The sequence below is a fragment of the Lissotriton helveticus genome, chromosome 1_1, assembly GCF_964261635.1.
Source record: "Lissotriton helveticus chromosome 1_1, aLisHel1.1, whole genome shotgun sequence".
NCBI classification, from domain to species: domain Eukaryota; kingdom Metazoa; phylum Chordata; class Amphibia; order Caudata; family Salamandridae; genus Lissotriton; species Lissotriton helveticus.
In genome coordinates this window covers 1,966,076,240-1,966,100,007 of record NC_136057.1, presented here as the reverse complement: position 1 = coordinate 1,966,100,007, position 23,768 = coordinate 1,966,076,240, and the positions used below count along the sequence as shown (strand labels likewise).

Here is a 23,768-nt window from a genome sequence, read left to right as displayed (position 1 = left end):
AAGGAATGGCGGTGGACTCGTAGATGCGGTCTCGCCAGGCGAACTTAAGGAACCGCCTGTGAGGAGCAAATATCGGGATCACAAGGTACGCGTCCTTGAGGTCCTAGCGGACCATCCAGTCGTGCGGACGCAGAATATCTCTGAGGGGATTAATCCCCTCCATTTTGAAATGGCGATACACCAGCCATTCGTCGAACTCGCTGAGATGGATAACCGGGCACTTGCCCCCATCCGTCTTGTCCACTAAGAGATTGCTTAAAAAACGCTGGGGGTGCAAGGAGGAAAGGGAGACCGCGCCTTTGCGGAGGAGGGAGGCAACTTCCTCGTCCACTAAGGCCGCGTCCTGTTTCGAAAACTGGATAGGCCTGGGTCTGGACCTTTGAACCGGACATCCCATGAACTCTATATGAAACCCCCCCCCCCAACTCACCTGGCTCTTTTGTCGCGACTCCCCTGGTATCTCCGCCGCATCACCTGGCCTGTTCGAAGACGGGGGCGCATTGTAATCAGCCCCGCAGAGTCCCGGTGTCAGTCAGTGGTGCGGGGTGTCCTGGAGTCCCACGCGCGCCAGCGCTGGTGTCCGCGTGCGGCATCCGTCACTATCCGGCCGCCCGCCTCTGCCCGGCTAGACTTCTACTGCCGGTGGGCGGTGCCTCGCCGCGCTTCCTGTCCCGCCTGCAGCGGATTGGCGCGGCCGCGCTAAGCACCGCCTTGTTGTATCCTAGCCATGGAGATGGTCTCTCCGAAGCGTAATATGCGTCCAATTCTGTTTTTCTACATGAGGTGGGTGTGGAGGACCAGGTGTAGCGCTTGGATCTGTGAGGCGCTTAGAAAAGCTGAGCCCTGTGTCAGCCACAGGATTAAGCGCAACTTCATCCTTCTTTCGGTGTATTTAAACCTTGTATTATTAGAGGAACAAAAAAAGAGTGTGGTAATGAAGCCACGTATTTAATTCAGCAGAGGACTTGCAATGCTAAGAGGTGCCTACACGTGTGAGAAATTAATGCAGAAGGCTCGTGGCAGGGTCTCCCGAGGCTGTGAGTAAATGTATGATCAATGAGAATAAAATCTTGCAGAACTGCACCCCTGCCTTTCAGATCTTCCTGCGAGTATTGCATTGAGTCTAGGCGCTTGGCCGGCAGTCTGAAGCTCTCCTAGCATGCAAAGAGGAATGCCTCTGGCCTGCTTATGATCGCTCATATCCCGTCTCCCGTGTTTAGAATTCATTACTTGTGGCCCAATGATAATATCGATTTCGTCCATATTGCAAAGATTTAATGTCCTGTTGCCTCGAGCTGTTGTGTCACGAAGGGATCGGGTTGAAGGGGAGAGGGGGCATCCACAGCGATCTAAGGGGATGGAGTAACAGTGTAAGTACTACGGGTTAAAAAAAAACAAGTAAACCGTACATGTCTTGTGGAATATGCCCGACCGGGCGTGGGGAATTCCTGGTGCCTGTCCCCGAGCAAGTGTGTTATCCTGGGCAACGGGGCGCACCTCGAGTGCTCTAGCGGAGGTGTAGGGAGCCCAGACCGGGCCCTCCGGATGAAGATGCGCCGGGCGGACCCTGGCACCCCTGCCCTGATTGTATATTTATTTGTCAGAGTGGAACTTTTCACTGGGCGCCTCGGAGGCGCCGCCCTCGGAGTGGGGTCAATACTCTCATTCTCCTCCACGCTGTGTGATTCGATATAGCGCCTTCCGCCTGATCCTCTACCACCGCTGTCTTCACAGCGAGTTATTGGGTAAAGACACTTCAATGCGCTATACCCAGATTATACCACTTCGGACAGGCGTTGATTATTTTATGTTAATCCTAACCAGCGGGTTGTGTGTGTGATGCTGCTACTGCACACCCTCCCTCGCTTCAATATTGGAGAATGTCGATGAACCAGAGGCCGGTCTGGTTTTGCGACCTTGCGCTTCCACTTTCAAAGGTCGAATTTGAATTCTAAAGGAAAGTTCCAAACGCTGCCATCAGCACTTAACGTGTTGACATTCTTGAAGCCCGAGCAGAAGTAATAAGCAGAAACTCCCACGGAAGAGGAATGTGCCTACATGGTACCTGATCGGCGCTTACACACCGCGCTTAGTGGCATGTATTCTATCAACCACTTACGGGTGAAAGGAGGCGCTACCATAGCCGGCTTGAAACTCGTGCACTTACTGCTTTGGAGAGCGCACAAATGCTTTTTTTTGGCGATTTTATATAGCGCGAACTGGACCCGAAGATATTGGAGCGCTTTATATGAGCACTATCTACGTTAGTATACATTATAATTTTTTTAGTAGGCACGGGGAGATTAAGTGATTCCCCCAGAATCACAGGATGTTGAGCCCACACTCAAACTCGAACCTAGTTCCCCAGGTCCAAAGTCGGAGGCTCTGACCATACTCCACATCCTCCCACAGGTTTGATTTTATTTGGCCTTCTTTGTGAACCACTTGTGCAGAGCCAGCCCTCCCACGTTTGTGATGAGGGCAGGCAGCTCTCCATTATCACATTTGTGTGACACTTTGCACGCCCAGAGACATTTGAAGACATTTTAGGGGTTTTATCCTAAACCCCCTTTGAATCAGTGCATCTGAAAAGATATTTATCAGCTGCACACTGAGTGAGTTTGAGTGTGATCACACGATTGTCACTGAATGCGAGCTCCAATTCCCTTACCACCCCCTGGAGTAAGTCCCGACTGCTCTCTATGCAACTTCTGAGCGACAGCTTAGAATAACAAGCCTGGTGTTCACATGGATTTAATTAGTCTTAAGCTTTGAAACGCCAGTGGTAAAAATCATTATCCACCAGGCATACTGCTATCTATCTAGCGCCCTCCCTCTATCTATCGCCCTCCCTCCCTCCCTCTATCTATCGCATCACCACAGCATCACTCAGCACCACCACGGCATCACTTAGGGGCACCACAACATCACTATGCGCTACCACAGCATCACTCGTCGCCACCACAGCATCAATCTGTGCAACCATTCAACAACAACTGGTTCAAATATGTTCTCTCAATGTTTCAAGCTTTATTACAAATGTCACAAAAAGATGTTAATATTTCACTTCTGTTCTTAGATTTTCGTCACAATAAAATACACTGAACATAATCTTCACAAAAGTTATTTACAAAAAGTTTAAGCTATAGCCAATATAAATTACAATAACTTTTATTTAAGTATTAATTATTAAAAAAATGAAAGCCATTGTTATTTGTAATATCAATACATCTAAGTCACGTAAAGACAACACATATTGCTTTACAAATGTTCTAGGTGTCACATTTGCGAAAGTTAAAACTATTGGAATTGTAAATGACAAAGCTATTAATTTAGCTATTTTCAAAACCAACACATAAATACAAAAATTTTCATTTACAATACCAATATCTCAAACTTTCCTAATGCGAGACCTATTGCATTGCAAATGCTTGTTTATAGTGGATTGGGCGCGGTCCAAAGACATGAAGGTGTTGACAAATTTGCCAAGTTCTTTCACAAAAGGCTCCCCAAACAGGCCGCCTTGAGCAACTGCCCCGGCCTCGGAATCAGCAAGGTCCCCCAGCTTGGGATCTATCTTTAGAAGTAGGGACCTACGGCGCTCAGTATTGAGGGCACAATTTGCATTTCCAAAAAGACAATTACTCTTTGCGCCCAGTTAGAAAGGGCCTCAGGGGAGAGGATGGATCCAGATTCCTTGGCCATTTCAGCCATATCCAGGATTTTGGTGACCGGGCCTAAAGCGTCTAAGAGCTTATCCTGGCAGGCCCTCCAGGATGTGGTCACGGATGAATTTTTGGAGAAAGGTGGATATGCGGGCATCAATCTACGGGGTCATGGCCACCTTTCCTTCTAGTGAAGGACGTGGGCACTCTGCCCGCAAGCAGTTGCGAGCCTCCTTTTCCAGTGGTCGGCGAATATGCTCCGCTACGTAAGCCGCCACTTTTTCCGCCAGGGTCCACTCGGAGGATCGTGGGTGGACAATGTCTTTTGGGTTCAACATATCAGCAGTAAGCTGAGGTGTGGAGGAATGGGAGGGAAGCAAGGGTCTTGAAGGGCCCGGGGAAACTGGGTAGCCAGCTGCGTCTTGATCGGTAGGCTGGGGAGTTGGAGCAGGTGGAGTAGGGGGTCCCTGCGGGGGGAGCCTTTTGGCTAGCCACAAACGCTTGGCGCAGGCGCTCGAAAGGGTCAGTATCCACTCCTGGTGGTCTGGAGCGTTTCACAGGTGGAGGGTCAGAGGGACCGGGGGCAGCAGGGGCGGAAGTAGAGAGCCCCGTCGCCAAGTGTTGTTCGAGGCACGAAAACACCTGGTTAATTTGCTGGGACAGCCTATTTTCCAAAGGGGAAATGGCCTGGTCTACTGCCTGGTAGATAGAGGAATCCACCGCCTCGTAAAAGGCATCACCCCAGGGTAGGTCTGCGAGGGGGTCAGTCTCCTCAGAATATTCATCATACTATTCCATAATGGAAATGATAGTGTGTCTGGGGGGTGGAAAAATATATAGAGCACAATGGCTTACTCAGAAGGGCTGGGTGTCAGCCTGCGCTTTAGGGCGGTAAACAAAACGCAGATTCGTATGGGGGGTGTGCCCCGGGGTCTAAAGCTGGCCAAACAGAATACAACAATAACTGTGACCCCAACACTCCGGGTCACCACTGGTCTGGGGCTGTCCCCATGTAAGCCTTGACAGGCTAATACAGGACCTCTGTCAGTGAGGCGTTATGTGACTTAACGTACAAGACTCCGAGTCTTTTGTTAGCCGGACGTGGAGCGTAGCAAATGTAAAAAACTGCAAAAATGCACCTTACTGTGCTGCATACAGACCCCACAGTGTGTTCGGTCTCAGACCATGGCTCCCGTAATGGCCGACACGCGCGCGGTGTTTGAATCCCTGAGGAGACTTCAAGCACCGCGTCACGTCCGAGTCTGCCTTCCGCGCCACCTAATGGCGGGAGGACCTAGGAGCCAGCCAGCCGGAGCCGCATAGGGACGGGGAAACGGACCCCTGTGCCGTATCGAAAGGAAACTCGCGTACCAAAAAAACCCTCTAATTAACAGCTGTAAAACGTTCAACAAAGCAATGAAGCAAATAGTGCGATGCTAATCATCAACACATTAGCATACTTCCAGAACATTCGCAGTGATTAGCACATTCGCAGTAAAACGTCATTAGATAAATTATGGAGTTAAGCACACAAATGAAAAAACAAGCACTAGACAGTAAAACTGAGGAGCACTTATCTGAGGCTGCTGAGCAGCGAAGAAAGAGGAAGAGGGGATTATGTCAGAGGACTTTGTTGGACTTACTGACTCCTTATTGGACACGGAGTCTCTTGTTGTGATTGGTTGTCACAGTGTTGTTCTTTTCTACTGCTTTCCCACTGTTCCATGGGAAGCGTAGTTTATTTGTGTCTTCGCTGCTGTTGAATAAAGTGGAGAAAGAAGGCATAATCCTCGCCTGCAGTCCTGACATAGAATTGTTAAACAACTGTATGTTAATTCAGCTCAATTTTTATTTTGTGTATCAACATTTAAATGTTGGCGTGCCAAAGGCAAGACTGTCCACGGCCGGACTGCGTCGGGCGCCAGGAACCAATGCCATTTCCCTACCTGGTCATACTCTATTGAAGCGCTTCTGGGATTTAGCAGTAAGACTGAGAATAATGCCACATATGATGCTAATTTCAATCCGGCCCACTACTGTAATCTGGGCTGCAAGTTTGGCCTGGTACCAAGCAACACATACCCTTTTACTCATAACATGCCACAGACCTTTACTGCTTCAAATATTGAAAGGAGGGTGCTTCCGCAGCAAACCTCCTGCATGCTTCTGAACACCCAGTCCATAATAAAGAACAAATATGCCTTTGCCAAGTTTGTTGTACAGCATGTATTAGATATTATATTCATTATGGAAACCGGGGCTGACGCTATGTCGGACCCAGATCTTAAAATGTCTTTACTGATAGGCTTTAATATTGAAGAGTCAATCGTCAGGCTAAAAGAGGTGGTGGCATTGCGCTTATATAGCGCAAATATCTGAAGGTTACATTTGAGCCCTTCTTTCACCTTGATTGTGAAACCCCCATGTTTAAGTTTAAACATAACAATACTAATCTTTTTAACAGCATCCTGTTATACCGCCCACCTGGCCCAAGAGATACATTTATTCAAACTCTGCATGATTTTACTGAATCTTGCATGGAGCTTGCACATTACCCTATGTTGGGTGATTTCAATTTTCATCTAGGTACGTGAAAACACAGACACTGAACGCCTTGTAAACAGTCTATGTTGTTTTGATCTCATATTTATTGTAAATGTACCCACTCATCAGGCAAATCTCACTCTGGATGGTGTTTTCACCAAAGATCCTGCTTTGATTTTGACAAAAGTTTTGCCTTTGACATGGACAGACCAGAAGGACATATTTCCTTCACTTAAAATCCCCACAAATAATTTTCCACGAACCACTACTGTTACTACTTTCAAATTCCACCCTTGGAACAATATTGACACCAAGATTTTTCTACAATAACCTTCTCAGGTCCAAACCTACCTTTGGTGGCAATAATGAAGCAGATACAACCAATTATGTAAACTTGATAGATTCAGCAGTCTCCTCATTGGCTCCAGAGAAAACAGGGGCATGGCACTAGGAAAGACCCTCAGCACCTTGGTACTCCCAGGAGATTAAAGAGTTTAAATAGAAGAGCATACTTCAGGAACGAAGATGGAGGAAGGAGTATTGTCAGGAAGAAAACATCAAATACAAACTTCTCCTTCTTTCATATAAGAATGTAATTATTTCTACAAAATCTAAATATGTAGTGAGAAAATCAGCACAGCAAAAGACTCCACAAGGGAGCTTTTCAAAACTCTTTAGCGAAGTTAAGCAACGCTAGTACCTTTAGTCCTGACCAGTCCTTCTGCAATGAACTGGCTGAATTGTTTCAGGACAAAGTAAATCAGATATTCAAGGCTTTCAACACAGGTCAGAATGTCCCTTGTTTAACATTTTCAGGCCTGTTTTTCGTCTCTAGGAAGGCAGGATGCCAATAAGGATAAGGGACAAGAATTTATTTTTTAAACGTTCTCACCACTTAATGCATTGAAGGTTGCCAAGCTTATAATCTCCACTAAGTCAGGGGCCCCAACAGACCATTGTCCTCCTCATATTTTATATGAGGTCTCAGACACAGTATCAGTATCTCTCACGGATCTACTGAATACCATCATGATTGAAGGCCAATTTCCAGTAGCCTGGGAAAGAGAATCTGTACTCCCGTTGATTAAAAATAAGTGTCCCTTGACCCTCAGGATGTTAAAAGTTACCGACCCATCTTGCACCTCCCTCTGCCGTCAAAGATACCGGAAAAAGAAATGAATGAGGAGATGTTGACCTTTGTAGACTCTAATCAACTTCTGGATTCTTCTCAGCATGGCTTCAGGTCAAACCATTGCATGGAGTCTGCCAATGTGGCGACTTTGGAAGAAATAAGAATGGTGGTTAACAAGGGAGGGAAGGCGGCGTTGATTCTTCTCCTTCTAGGCTCCGCCTTTGATACAGTAACCCACTCACTTCTTATTAGCCGCTGGAGATCATCAGTTTCAGAGATAAAGCACTTGCCTTTCTCAGCTCTTTTATGCAGAATAGAGAGAAAGTAGTTGCTCTGGCTAAGTTTGTCTCAGATCCTTTCTCCATTCCATGTGGGTTGCCATAGGGCTCCTCACTCAGCCCTACCCTCTTTAAAATGTATGTCACTCCGTTGGCCAACCTTATCCGTAGTTATGGCTTTGTAGTCATATCCTACGCAGATTACACACAAATTGTGATGTCAATAACATCTAAAGTTGAGGAAGAGGACAAAGATTTTAGGGACTGTATGGATCATATAATGTGGGATGGATGGAGAAAAATTGCCTGGAACTAAACTCAGGCAAAACTGAGGTATTACTCTTTGGAAATGGCACCACCTTTTGGGATTCTACTAGGTGGTAGTCTAGTTTAGGCCCACTTCCTTCCCCAGTGCAAATCACAAGAAACCAGAGAGTTATTTTTGATAGGAAATTATCTTTCTCAGATCAGATTAATCAAATTACTTCATCTGGCTTTTTTCTACTCACAATCTAAAAAAATATATATATTTCCTTACATTCCATCAGATTTTTGAACAACTGTCATTGTGACATCACAAAAAATGACTATTGTAACGCTGTATATTTAGGCTCTCAGCAAAGTTTATTGCCAAAATGTCTGCCTTTTCAAAATACAGCCACCAAGCTGCTTTTGAATATTTCAAAATTTACATTGGTTTCTCAGTCCATCCGAAGCCTTCATTGGCTCCCCGCCCAGGAAAGGATACATTTTAAGGCACAGTGGGCCAGATGTACTAAAACCCATTTGAGGCCGCAAAAATGTTGCGAGTCGCAAATCAATTTGTGACTCGCAAAATAAGATTAGTGTCTCACTATTAGGACGGGGCGTTCCAAGGGTGTCCCTTCCTGATGTTATGTAGGACTGTTTTGCGACCGCAATTGTGGTTGCAAAACAGTTGCAGTTTACCACCATTCAAAGAAGGGTGGTAAACCACTCGTGGAGGAGTGTGGCTCAATGGTTAGAGCGGCAGACCCTGATGCAGAGTTCTGGCCCGGGACCAGGGTTCAATTCCCGCCTCGGCGGGTCTTGGGCTCAATTTCCTCGGACCTGACAATTCTCGCCCCGGTGCCTATTCTAATCATGGGCCCCACGTTGCAACTCTGGGCAATAGCTTGCTTAACCTCCATACCGGCCCCAACAGCGCTAGGATGCCTGGCTTCACCCTGGGGGTGCCCAAGAGTGGACACTTCACAGGGAAAGCCAGGAAGGGTTCCACAGGGGTATGAGTAATAGCGCCAGGAAACCGCTTGGTGGCAGTGCGCTCTACAAATACCTTGACATTTACATTTACTCGCAAATGGGATGGGGTTCCCAAGGGACCCCTGCCCCTTTGTGAGTGCCTCTCAAAATATTTTTTAAGGCCAGCCAGTTGTCTGCCCTTAAAAAATTAAACTGAAAAGTTTCATTTTTCTTTTTAAATGCATCCCGTTTTCCTTTAAGGAAAATGGGCTGCATTTATTTTTAAACTGCTTCATTTAAAAGCAGTCCCAGACATAGTGGTCTTTTGACCCCAGCAGGCCACCATTCCTGCGAGTGCCAGCCATTCCCAATGGGGTCGCAAATTTCGACAGCCTCATTAATATGCATGAAGCATGCAATTTGCGACCCCATTGGGAATCGCAGTGTCTCAGACACTGTTGTGCATCCCAATTTGCGAATTTGTGAGTCACAAATGCGACGCAATTTGCAACTCGCAAATAGGTGAGTGCTACATCTGGCTCCGTGTGTGGTGTATAAAGCCCTCACAACATCCGGGAACTGCAGCAGCTTCTGCTAAGGCGGCCGACAATCAAGGACCGTCAACTTCTCCTGCGTGTCACGGAGGACTTCAGCATCCATCTAAATTCATAGGCAAAGGCTGCACCTCGGCCATGAGCCACCATGCTCACTGACGAAGAAGGGTAAGTGAATCTACCCTCCCTATTCATTGCGTAGGTCTTCTGAATAATGATCAACTACTCACACTACGGTCCTGACTTTTATGAGCAATTATCTGGCTGAAACATTACGACCTACGAAAAGGTGCTGTGGACCAGTAATTAATCCACTCAAGCACCACTTTTTCTTTTAATCATAACCCCTAACGGTGTAAGCTCTATTAAAATCACACATGTATATATACACAACACATTAACACAATTGTCACCATAAATTTTACACGGTTTTCTCCTAAAGGAGAAAACCGTATAAAATTTATGGTGACAATTGTTTCTAATTACAGCATTTTCGTATATCAAGTATAGCTGTCACAATTGATCTTTGTATGGTTTACTGGCTTTCTTCTGTAATAGGAATTAGTTTTTCCTTGTATGTTCCCAATTACTTTTTTGTATATTAATTTTTCATATATTAATGTGTTGTGTGTATATATACATGTGTGGTTTTATTAAAGCTTACACTGTGGTTTAAAGAGAAAACAAAGACAATTTTTCCTTTCAGCCTATGACTGGAAGTGTTACGAATTTGATATGTATTGTGATGTGCACGGTGTTTTTAATAATTTTTAATTATCAATAAATGTGCTTATTTTCCAGATCATTTCTACTTGCTTTACCGTATCCTTCGTACCCACAGCTATACCACTGTGTTGAGGCGGGTTTGTGTATGAATATTGTGTGAAGTGTGCCTTTATCCAAAGGGGTCTCTCTTTTTTGACTATCCACCTTATCACATGAGTAGAGAAAAAATATATACCGCACACAGTGAAAGTGTGGTTGAGAGTATCCGAAACAAATATCCTTGAGACTCTGATTTGTTGACACAAGTGAATCATTCCTTAATGACAGCAAGATTATTAATGCTGGAAGCCAAATGAATCTATGCTTCTCTCTCCCTCAAATTGTTTTGGGCATAAAGACCTCCATCAGACAGGTCCTGTGTAATTTAAAAAGATGTTTATCTTGCAAACATCAGGCCGTACACTTCGAACAGGTTCAACTAAATTAGTAGTCACTCCTTGAATAAATAAGGCGAGACGGGTCTGCAGGAGCTTTTCTCTCTGTGCCTCTAAACTTTAGACTTCATTGCCCTGGATGTTGAGATCACAATTCAATCTACTTCCTTTTTAGGTTTTGCCTCGCCAAAAAGATGCTTCTTTTATAACACCACTACAATGCTCTGCCAGCCTACATGCTTCTGGATTATAGTGAGTGCTCCTTTTACGTGAAATTGTACACCTATCGAGGTAGTCGGAGAACTTTGTGCTTACAAATTGAAGACGGTTGACCGACACCCAATACTCTGGCCAGACTTCCCTTCAGAAAACATCCTCCAATAAATTAATCAACAAATGAGACGTGACACTCACTTTGGCTCTTAATTCAGATCATTTGGAACAGTGGTCTTTTGGGATGCATCAAGCACAAAGCCATTCGCAAAATAGGTAATCGCACATTTTGCGATTACCTATTTTGCGAATGCAGTTAGGGATTCGCAATATGTGATTCCCTAAATGCAATGCAAGAAGCATTCTCAGAATGCAACTTGGCATTAAGGAATCAGAAATTACCATCAATTTCAAATTGATGGTAATTTCCAATTCCTTAGAAAAATGCACAACATTGCATTTTCCTAAGTGCCATGTGGCACACACGCATGCCCTTAGGGCATGTGTGTGCACCACATATGCACACATGCCAATTGTGGCCCCTGGCACCCTTGAAATTGCATTCACATTTTGCGATAACCTATTTGGTAATCGCAAAATTGCAAATGGTTTCCCATTCATTCCTATGCGCCTCTAGGTCCATAAGAATGAATGGGAAAGCATTCCCTAATAGCGAATCGCAATTTGCGATTCGCTATCAGGGAATGTGTAGGAATCGCGATTTTTTCTGCGATTCCTACATGCTTAAGGAATTGCGAGTCCTTCACAGCGATTCCTTAAAAATCGCTACTAAGGAATATCAATTCCTTAAATTGATGCATGTACCCCCAAGTCTACAGCACGAACATTGTTCATCACTGCACATTAAAGGACCAACCTCCCAAACTTATTACAAGGACACATGGGCAAATCAACAGGCATTTGAATTGCTAGGCACGGCTTGACAGATGTATCCCAAGTGTTGCAAAGAGCACAATTTAGCACCCACCTATCCAGATCTGGCCAAATAAAATGCTCACAAATTCACATTTTCATTCAGGACATTACAACATATCAAAATGACCCTGATAATTGTTCTTCTCTATGTGGAAGGGGTACCAATTTGCCATGCCAGTTCTCAATAGCCCTTCACAAACGACTTTAATTCTCTGAAAGTTTTTGTTCATCAGGCCAACTGTGGGCGATACAATCCTTAATTTTCTGGAGGGTAATCTTCTGCCTAGCAGGTTCACAATCTTGTCAGATAACTCCCAGGTACCCCAATACCACAAAAAAAGGGAATGCCACGTCACACTCCCATTAGTTCTCATGCATTCCTAACACCGGTAAGGGATGGCCAGACCTACACTCAGTCAAGATGGGGTTTTCCATGGACATGTTCGATATCAGATTTATAAGCTTTATGTTTGGCAACTCATCTGCCCAACTTAGCCATAAGGACTCTCCCAGCAACCTGTGATAACATTCTCACAAGGTGCTTATGGCGAATGATGAACCAGGATCTCCACAAAAACAGTCCAATATGCTCAGCCAACTAGGTGGACTCAAGTAGTTCCCTCTCTATTAAACATTAATTTCTCTCGGACTTCTAAAAAGTTTTGGAACCATAAGCCACCAAGCAATCACATTCTCCTTCTCGTTGCAGTAACACTAAGAGTAAGTCCCGGTTAAACTATAGGTCAGTCTTTAATACAAGTAAAGGCTCAACAGTAGCAACAGGAAAGAGAATCAAGTCTACCAGAACATTCCCCAAGCGCCATACACTCCACACCCCCAACAAGGATCCACCCTTCACACCAACATTTCAAGACTCAATCACCCAATGCACAAGCAGCATTACATATGTCACTCCATTCAACAGTACAGCTGAGACTACTGGCCATTAATGTATTCTTCATTAGATTGGAGATGTGTATTCATTTCCTATATTCTTGATCCCAATGAAGCAGGCAATGATTTCTTCATGAACATGCATAAGCGCCAGGACCACTTTTCCCAGCTGTCTGCATATGGCTTTCACAGTAAGCCCTTTCTATGGCATAAGGTTGTACTTTCCCACAAGAAGCAAATTCTTTGTATACATATCTCACATTCACTGTATCCCAACACCTTTAAAGACCTGAAAAAGCAGCAGCTGTTTCTTCAACTGTAGGACATCGCATACTCACTCTATATAGGGTACATTTAAAGTGAAATGTATGCAGAGGAAATAAATCAAAGTGACCAATGAGAATTTAAATTAGTACCTTTCTCCAGTTCAGGAATCCATATATCCCCTTAATTTATACACAATAAACCATAAACATAAATATTTTGGAAAATGGAAATGTGGAGCTATGCAATTAAAAAAATGACAAAACATATGGCCCACGTTGCATTAGCAACAGTGCCGATAAGAGAGAGAAAGGAAAAAGTGGAAAAAAGCAATTTTGGATCAAGAATTGAAAAGGTAGCATAACATTCATGAACAACTAAGACAGACAGGGTGAGCATTCATGCTCTTTACTGGAAACAAAAGTCATTTTGCTGCAAAGACCCAAAAGTACTGTTCATCTGTGCCAGGATGGATAGTGAGGTGCAAATGCACTGACCACCTGAAAAGGGAGCGAAGAACACAAGGTGCACAGGTAATGTGGGGTTGTCACAAAGATGCTGCCTTCTTGAAGCCCTGTAATGCATCCTTTACTTTTTACTACCATACAAAAATAAATCACACCATCATGTTCTGACTGTTTTAACACAATTGCCATATTGATGTCTCTCTTGCACAGACATTGTGCTTAGATGTAATCCAAAAAGGATACTGTTTAGATGCTGATCATTTACCTGAGGCTTCTAGTAGCTCAAACTCATCCTGCTCACAGTAAATGGCAGCCAGCACTGATACTTCCTCCAGAGCCACAGACTCCGACATTGCTGAAGAGGCAGCTTGGCAACACGTTTCCACCCAGGAGCGTTTACCGAAATGTTTTTTTACACTATGGATGACAGAGGAATACTGAGTGTGCCATTGTCACGAGTTTGTGTCCATCAGCTTGTCGTAGGAGTCTGCCAACAATGAGTTCTAAAATGCATCAGAAGAAAGACCAAATTAAAAGCAGTGCATTTGTTGATAAGTCTCAAACAAACATAAGAGATTTCTAGATTATTGGAGTTATACACGTCTGAATCGGTGTTTGCAATGCAAACTCACATAAAAATCTACTCATATTTTAGTGATTTTTACAGTAAATCCCTTTGGGTGTTAATCAAAGTAACCATAATACACAGAATCAACTTATGGGCAATAACAATACAAATTCTGGACATGATTAGGTCTTGGGTACCTCTTTTATCACCAGGATTTACAAGATCTGAACAGTTAATAGATGGAGTCATGTAACACACCATTTGAGGTCTCATCCTCCTGATTTAGGGAAAATAGGATACATTTTGTGCAAACACACAGAGTAAAGGCCTGCAACTTCTATGCAGAAGTTTCAAGTTAAAAGCAGCTTTAGGCCTCTGTAGAAATACAGACCCAGGCCTCTGCACGAGAAATGGGTCAAATAAATGCATGTTACAAAGGACATTGAGTTTAGCTGAACTTATCAGATCACGGAGTTTGTTGAAAGGTCAGGAAATGGCCTGCAGTCACAAAGATACGCTACTGCATGAAGTTTAGATCATATATTCTTCCAAACTCTGGAAACCAGGAGTGTTTTAAATGTTGGAACTACAAAAACCAATAACCACAAGCCCATCTGCTATAGAGACTAAGCTGCAAGGTGTCAATCATGTCTTATGCAACCGTGTTACTAATGCATGCACACATAGATTAAGCACGCACACAGGATATAATGGACAAGCTGCAAGTCTTGCCCTGCTCATAAGTTGCTTCAGTTGAAAACCACATGTCACACTTGCATGATGCTAGGCATGATGGATGAAACCACAGGTCAGAGGTCAGATAAGAATGGCCAAAAAGTGTTAGGCTAAAATATAATCACTTGCTTCACAGGAAAACAGATGTGTGTAAAAAGTTGTTAACGTTTTAAGTCTAACCACAGGAAAAACACTGAGGGGGTTTCCGCCTATCTGAGATGTGAGGGCCATGTGGCCCATATCTATATGTGTTTTGTTTTCAGGAAATTGTTGTTTCTGCTAATTTTAATCTACTCATTTGTGACGTACATCCAATGCTTGTAACTTTTTTCTCTTGTGGTTTGGAGGAATAAATACAGCTGATTCTAAGCTGGGGCAGATACATCCAGCTGCATCTCCCTTGAGGTGAACTGATCTCTCCTGTGGTGAATGATCCTCACTACAGTATTGTAATAAACCCATATTCTATTGTTAACTTGTCATTCTTGGTGTTTCTTTAATAGATATATTTTCTTCATACATTTTAGCGGAGTTCCAGCCCGGAGTTCCACTTCTTTTCACCTGTTGCCATATCCTGAAATTCCTCCTGTCCTCTTAAAATGATTTGCGCAACTAAAAGAAGGTACGAAGACGCTTGTTGTAAGGTCTTTCACATTTCTCTGGGACGTTAGGACTTGGGAGTTGACATTTTTAAAAGGTGAGAACAAGGCAAATCTCGTTCCTTTTGCTTAACAAGTGACATGTTGACAATAGAATATGTTATATGTTATTATTTTGTATTATTTCTATGTTGAGAGATGCATGCATGCTTTAAGAAGGAATAGAGTTCCGGTGGGCAGTCCAGAAGGTACTAGGGGACCTAATGAAAAGTATGCAAGGAGTAGGAGACGGGTGGATCTCCAGGACAATGAGAAACAAATAGAAGGATATGATCATATGAAAGAATTTAGGAATATAAAAAAATGTTTAAATTAATACAGGTTTTAACTCAACAGGCCTACCTACCTGTCAGAGGCAGGGTGGTTTTGGAGGTTGGAGAAAGAGGTGGAGGATTTATTAATGAAATAGATATTGATGCATTGTCCAGTGTAACTCCTATATTCAAACATAAAGACAAGGTCCTCCAAAGTGACATGGGGTCCCCTGTAGAACACCTGGTTGAGGTATACTCCTGGTTGAGGTATACTCTGTAAACAGAGACCAAATAGGACACAACTGTACAGAATGGCACAAGGCTACTAAATACCACACATACCTATGGCCCCAAGAGCCTGGCAGTTCTCCCATTCAGAAGAGACTCAGAGGAAGACCCAAGGGCAGCATAAAGAAAAACCATTCACAGAAACAAGTAGTAGATGCACAAGCCCAGAAGAGGCCAAGATGGAGACCACAGAAAAGGCCAAAGCCAGAGGGTCCTAATGATAATAAAGCAGAAGAAGGGACATTGGGAAAAAACAAATGTTCTCCTTATTTGACTCGCATCAAGATTGCCAAGTGTTATTAAGACAGCACAACTGTTTATTTTGCATATCCCATTTCGATACAGGCGATGATATCCATGACTGGGCCACATATACTCTAGATGAGTGAAGCCAAACACAAGAAGACCCCATTCCAGGCAGTGTTGTATATTTTGTAGAAGGGTTTCCACAATAGATTAGGACACAGGATTGAGACACACAGGTGCAGTAGTGGTCAAAGCAATGTTGCATGACTCTTCAGATACATTGCTGATACCAGGCCAGATAACGTTGTCACCGTATTACTTAACTCAGGTTGCTCAACTGATAGTTTTAGTGCCAGCACTCAAACAAGGGGAGGGGAAGCAATAGCCATATACTTTGATTTAGGCTATGTCACTGCAATAGTGCAAAATGGTCTTTTAATAAGACACATACTATAGTTTTGTTAGCTAGTAAAACTTTGCGACCTTCTGACCTATTGGATACACAAAGACAAGAACAGATTTAATACATAGAAAGATTCCCAATCTTGCTATTTATAAGACATAAATCAGCTACATTTCCCTTGGCACACTGCTGGAAACAACATGTCTCTCTAAATACGCCAGGATTGGTTTGTTTGCAACTTACATGAGATGACCACAATGTAGAAATACACCTGTACTGTGTGCCAGCGAGGTTCATTAAACCCCACCTTTACAGTAACAGTTTCTACAGTACTTGACACTGAGAACCCTCAACTGGGATTAGGGCCAACTTTAGAGCAGTGCGACCAGTGCCACCACACCGGATGCTGGTTTCAGGTGGGATGGCACAGGTTCCAAGTATATTGTGGTTTCAGAAGCATTTGCTAACATTCATTGCCTCAGGCAAATCACAAAGTATATACAAAGTGCATACAATGTGGATAGGTCGGTGGGTTACTGTTTCTTGTTAGCAGGATCCTCTTTGTTGCTTGCAGTTTTATAAGTTAAACTCATAATATATAGCAGTGAGCTATTGACTGTCATCAAGTAGCTGTAGAGATACTACAAGATATGGACAGTCTTTTATTTTCATAAATCTTGCAAAAAAAGTAGGAATACGTTTTTATAAATAAAGAGAACTCCCAACCATGGTGTAACAGTTCAAACGCTGAGTTCGTACTACTCCAGATCAAGCGCTCTTAAACTATACTGCCTATCAGTATGGATTATATGTAACTCCTACATCTTGTTGTTCTCTGTCTTATAAAACATTTCTTATAGATTGATTTATACGTGTGACTGATTGTTTCTATGTAATGTGGGTGTGGTGTGGAGTGTTTTGGCACCCTACCCTGGTATGAGAAGTAATTAAATGCATCTGAGAGAGTGTTTATGGAGACTTAAGAGGCACTGTTAAGCGTTGGTAGTGAGGGAATCAGTGGCAGAGGTGGTCATTGGGGAGCGCCAACAAACATTTTCACACCGGGCGCCGCCAGTGATATAGTAGGAACTCATGTCCATTGTGATGCCAAGTTTGCTGCTAATTTTCTGGTTGGTGAGGTAATGCTCCAGTGAGGCATTCCTGAAGAGATTAGATTTGCCCACACATTTCTTTCAATAATATCTCCTCCCATCTCACCACTTTGTTAAGAATGACAAACAAACTCTTGTTAGCTTACCACCACCAAAGTAGCTACATCTTGGTGTGCTTAAATGACCTCTTGAAACACACAATAAGTAAACTGTGTGTAGCATTGGAAAAGAAATGGTTGTACTGTCTCCCATTAGCACTTCTCACCTCGAAAAACACCTCAGGTCAGACTACCATTTGACCCCACATCAGATTGTGACAGAGAGAAGAATGAACATCATTGTGCTACTAACTAGACATAGGTGACAGACTGAGAGCGCACCTGAAATAGTACAAACTTAAATATATGTTTATTTGTCTCAACTAACAAAAGTGTCAAAAGTTTGTCTCTAAACAGGGTACACTGTAGCTGCCATGCACGTCAAAACCCCTCCAGATGACGCCCCTCCAGTGCATGACTAACAGACATCCTTGCCAATGGAAACTCTAATTTGCATTAGAAACTGTTTTACCAGTGGAGAGATTCTGACAGCACAGTTGCCTGCAGTGAAAAATTTGCAGCTACAAGCGATGGATTTCTTTCTTACGCCAACATCTGCCTGACCCTAGCTGTGCCATCCATCCCATTGGACACAGAGCAGGAAAAAGAGGGAGGGAGAACAAGAAAAGCAACCGGAGTAAAGCCTCCCTCCACCGCTTCAACAAGAGACATTTATTTTAAGTTATGTGCTTTGATTTAATTATTTCCTTCTCAGTGCCCTAATACTGATGCTTTTTAACCCTTGTCTGTTTCCATTATACACATGCACAAAACAGCTGATAATGATACTGACCATGATCCTCTCTACGCTGCTTTGTTTTGAAGATATGTGGTACCAGGTACTAGCACATGCTTGGTATAGGCAAAACTACAGCTAATACCAATTGTTATGTATGCTCCCTCATCCCCCATGCTGCTGCAGTGAATTGCATTCACCTAAAGAGGTATTCCCAAGCTTTTACTCACTGTCTTTTGCACCTGTTTTATGTAGAATAAAAGCACAGCTGCAATCAACACATCTTACTACACAAGGTAAAACAACAAGATTTGATACCATGGCTGAAGTACTACTGACTTTGACAGATAGGCTAGAGAAAAGAGATTAGATAATAAGAATGAAGGAAACAGGTCATAAGAGAGATTGGCCAAAGTGGGAAAAAAGGGGATATTAGACCAGGGTATTTTAGAGGTAACTCAACAATCATCTGAATGTAGAACAGGATCACTGTTTGCCAATGATAAATGGCATAACGGTGTCACATTCATATATAGAGTTGTATCACTGTAGAATGGCAGGGACAAGTAGCCCTTTAAGATTTGGTAACATAATAGGACAGATTGAGCTAATATGAAAAGTAAATATATAGAGATATACATGGACAGGAACTACAACACACCAATCTAGAATAGCAGTGAAATGTACTCAGTTTTCTGTTTGTTTCAGAGGGAATATGACAATAAAGGTGAATTAATCTCAACTGCAACACCACTGTGGACGACGCTGACATGCAGCCTGATGGACCAATTTTTTCAGTATGGGATTCAGCTCCACATGCACCTGACTCCGATTCTAATGCATGCACACATAGAATAAGCATGCACACAAGATGGACTGGCCCAGCTGCAAGTCTTGCCCCCGCTCATAGGCCGCTTCTGTTGAAAACCACTTGTCATTTTTACATGATGCTAGGCATGATGGATGAAACCAGAGGTCAGAAAAGCGTGGAGGGAAAAATAAAATCACTTGCCTCACAGGAAAACAGATGTGTGTAAAAATTTGTTAATAACGTTTTAAGTCTGACAACAGGAAAACCACTGAGGGGGTTTCCGCCAATATGAGATGCGGGGGCCATGTGGCCCATATCTATATGTGTTTTGTTTTCAGGAAATTGTTGCTTCTGCTGATTTTAATCTACTCATTTGTGACGTTTATCCTATGCTTGTAACTTTTTTCTCTTGTGGTTTGGAAGAATACATACAGCTGATTCTAAGCTGGGGCAGACACATCGAGTTGTATCTCTCTTGAGGTGAACTGATCTCTCCTGTAGTGACTGACCTCACTACAGTACTGTAATAAACCCATATTCTATTGTTAACTTGTCAATCTTGGTGTTTCTTTAATAGATATATTTTCCTCTAACACTCCTATAAACTGGAAAGAACCTGCTACTTACAAAATGGTACTGACTGTCATCACTCATCCACTCTGATTCTAAACAGTGCCTTAAAAGTCAATTAATATCTCAAGCCTCACCTATGCTACTCCAGTGTGCCATGGTTCGAATAGCATGTCCAATTCCACAATTCCTCCTCCACGGCATACACAGACACTCCAACACACCAATTTAGAAGTGTGGTACTTACAATTACCTGAGGAGTCTATAAGTGTGAGATGTTGGCATTGTAGTGGTCATGGTGGGTGAGTTGAAAATGTTTTTTGAGGGATCTAGAGTTTGCGGTTACCAGTTTTGATCTTTGTTGTCAGTTTCCTGCTTTCGGCACAGCTTTGATACAGTGCACAAACATCCACCTGGGGAATAGAAAAATAATCAACTTGATCTTGGGTGTATTCTGTCACACTTATTTACTGGGTTTTGTATCTCTTCTTGATCCAATGATAAATATCCTCTTTTGACTCCTTCGTACTTTAAATTTTCAGGTGTTCAATTCTCTTGCTGAAAATGTTTGCCTTCACCTTGTTTCTGATAAACTGTCATAACATTTTGTAATGTCTTCTCACTCTCTAAGTGTCTTTAATCTAAGCAACTGTATTTTAATATTGCCTACAGCTACTTTATTAACATGCTGTTTTATCTAAAATATACGTTTCTGCTATGTACCTTCCTGCCATTGCACAAATAATATGCAACCCTTTCACTTTTCCAATTGAAATACTATTCTGTGTTGATTCAATTATGTATCTAATTACTCAAAGACTCAAGCAAGACATCTATTGAGAAACGGAAAACAGCCTTTGCGAAAAAGGAAACTATAATAATGATGTATCCTAACATACATTACATGCGGCAAACAGGCTATTGGTGAACCAAACAATTGGTGATACATAATTCAAACAAATAAGAATGAAAGACTGAGATGGCCTCGCAGAGATTGGAAACTGTGAGATAAAGAGATCTCGGCGGCATATGTTCAATTTGCTCCAATTCCAAGGACAAGACTAGCTAAGCAGTATCCTAGGATTTGGACATTTTTGCCTCGAGCAGCACTGGTGTGCTCTGCTCTCTGAGACAAATAACCTTTACACGCAAACATTTCTGCAGTGTTAAAGCTTCCACCAAACTGTTAGTGGTTAAATTGTCCAGTTTATGAATGAGAGGCATTTTCTTTTGGCCTCATTTAAATGTTCTTGCAGTAGTGTATGCTCCAAATTGTTGTACGTCAGCCAGTTGCTGTTAGTTTTTGTTTATCTCTACAGTTGTATAGAGGACAGTATACATCATAACTGTAAACATCTAATACATTCAAGAGGTGCTAATGACTGATGTTTTGATTGAACCATGTGCCAACTTTGTCTCAAAGGCTTTGAGGCACTGCAATTCTTGCCCAACCTGATATCATATAAATTAAGTGGATTAAATAAAAACTTAGGGGTCATACCATTATTTTGTGCAACTTGGAACAGGTTACCTTTTTCAGAATAAATTAACCAGTTTAACCGTTTTTCAAGTCTAAAGGGAGGGTGTTATTGAGAAGATGGACGCGTTGGGCAATGTATGTTATTTTTACAGAATGTTTCTCCCGCCTTCCTAAGTGAGATCACAGGGGTAAAATGAATATAAACTACAGACCGCTGCCTACTCAACACGAACTGCCCCAAAAATGTTTTCCACGATTTAAAAAATTCCCCCACAAAGTGTGTTCTCTTAAAGCTCAAGTAGAGTGTCTTCGTAAGTGCTCTGAGCTTATACATGAGTGCATAGGACTCACACTGATCATGGCACTAGTAAATATGACGTACTAATTCTGAGATCTTTTGCGTCTGGATTAGCTAAGCATCTGTTCAAATTGCTAATATCTGACAGAGTGTGGCATCATAAGCGAAAGCAGCTGCGGAAATATACAATGTAAACAATGTCAGTTTACAGGGAAATTTTATGCTGAAACTATAGATTTCCCGCACTTGCATTTACTACTAATTAAAAGAGAAGTTCTCAGAGAAAACTCAGTTCATACTAGGCATAGAACAATTTCCATAGACCAGAAATATTTCAAAATAAAAAGTGAATTCACTTTTTTAGAATAGATGTTTGATTAGAGGACAGATACTGCTGGGACTATGACCTAGAGCCCTCCACACTTGTTCTTGTGACAATGCCAGTGTGCCTTGGGTCCAGTCAGGCAGAAGTATGTTTTACCCTCTGAGAATAGCACGAGAACAGTGTGTGATCAGCGATATGGCTTCATGGTAAGTGGAACGCCTGTTCAACCTGTCAAAGAATAGGATTTCAAACTATTACAGGTCTCTCTCCTCTAAACCACTTTCAGGTCAATGCCATGAATAGCTCTGTGTAGTCTCTGAGGTACTATGTAGGCCTTGAGGCAATGAGATATGGACAGCTATATCGCTGAGAAGACACTAATGATGCCGGCAAATGAGTGTCCTAAGATGGCAGACACATTCTTTATTAAATATTTGTGCATACCAGATTGTTCTACCTCTTATCCTTAGGGAGGTCTTTCCCCCAACCTTTTGCCTCCAATTTTTGCTGATTCTATATGTTGGCCATAGGACTCTGAGCTCTTTACCACTGCTGACCAGTGCTAAACTGTATGTGGTTCTCCCCTACACATGATAAGATTGGTGTATACCTGACTGTCATATCTGTTGTACTGGTAAGTCCCTTGTAAAGTGGTATACCATTACCCAAGGCCTTTACTTCAAATGCTACTAGTGGGCATGCAGCACTCATTGTGTCACCCACACAAGTAGTCTTTCAAACCTGCCTCAGGCCTGCCACTGCAGCACCTGTATGTACAGTTTATTGCCACTTCGACTTGGCATTTAAAACAATGTGCCAGCCCTAAACACCACTTTTATTACATATGTCGGCCCCAAATAACTCTAAGGGTAGGGCACTATGTAAGTTAAAGGTAGGACATGTACCTTTAAGTTTTGCATGTCCTGGCAGTGATTTTGTTTTTCCCTACTGTGAGGCCTACCCCTCTCATAGGCCAGCTCTGGGAATTCCGTAATACACTTTTAAGCTATAATTCCTGATCAGAGAGGAGTAGATTTTCGTGCATCATATATTTGGAATGGTAATAATGAATCCTCCTTACTAGTTTTTTTTTGTTTTGTCCTCATACTGCCAAAACTCAAAATGGGATACCTCCAATCACTCCATGCGTACCTTTAACGGCCCTTGGGGGAGGCAATTGGAGATAAATAGAGCCTTACCTCCAAGATGATACCATTACCTTCGCCTACTCCTGTTCACATTATCTGGAGGCCCCCGTTGATGTTACTTAGGAGGCCAGGTCCGACAGTGCAATGGCTTAATCATTGGACCTTGTTTCCTTCTCCCTCCAAATTAACAGATCTGCCCAGGTCTTTACTTTACTTTATGATCACAAGCCATCTCTGACTCACTGGTACAAATATTGTTCTTCAAACATTTGGCAAAAGTCGGGGGTGTTCCGATTACCAAACCCGAGAATAATCATGTAAAATATAAAGTTAAACACAGGTGTATTAATACAATAATCATTTGGTAGACCAGACCAAAGAAAATCAACGTGACACATACTTCCATTGGTCTTTCCAATTCATCTTCCAAGAATTCACAAACCTCCTTCCAGTAAGACTTGATGCCCGGACATTCCATAAAAATATGATCATCATCTGCATCTGGATGTTTGCACCTTGGACAACTATATACATTCCCGGTCGCCTTGGACAACTTTTTTGGAGACCAATATACTCTATGAGCAGTATTCAGGTGGTTCCTCCTCAATGCGGCTGGTTTAACTAGAGCCTGTACCATAACAAAGGAGTCAGACCATACTTTATAGACATCCATTTCATGCTCACCATATTCTTCCCCCATAATCTCAAA

The 23,768-nt window shown here is 42.7% G+C and overlaps 1 protein-coding gene across 3 annotated transcripts in view; it reads right to left on the bottom strand.

The window, feature by feature from the left end:
• RWDD3 (RWD domain containing 3) overlaps positions 1 to 23,768 on the bottom strand; it is a 424,436-nt gene that overhangs the window by 179,830 nt on the left and 220,838 nt on the right. For all 3 annotated transcript variants that reach the window (XM_078644140.1, XM_078644133.1, XM_078644125.1), the window contains exon 2: positions 13,594 to 13,831. In XM_078644140.1, the coding sequence (XP_078500266.1) occupies positions 13,594 to 13,681 (88 nt within the window). In that variant the 5' untranslated portion in view covers positions 13,682 to 13,831. The remainder of the gene's footprint in view (positions 1 to 13,593; positions 13,832 to 23,768) is intronic.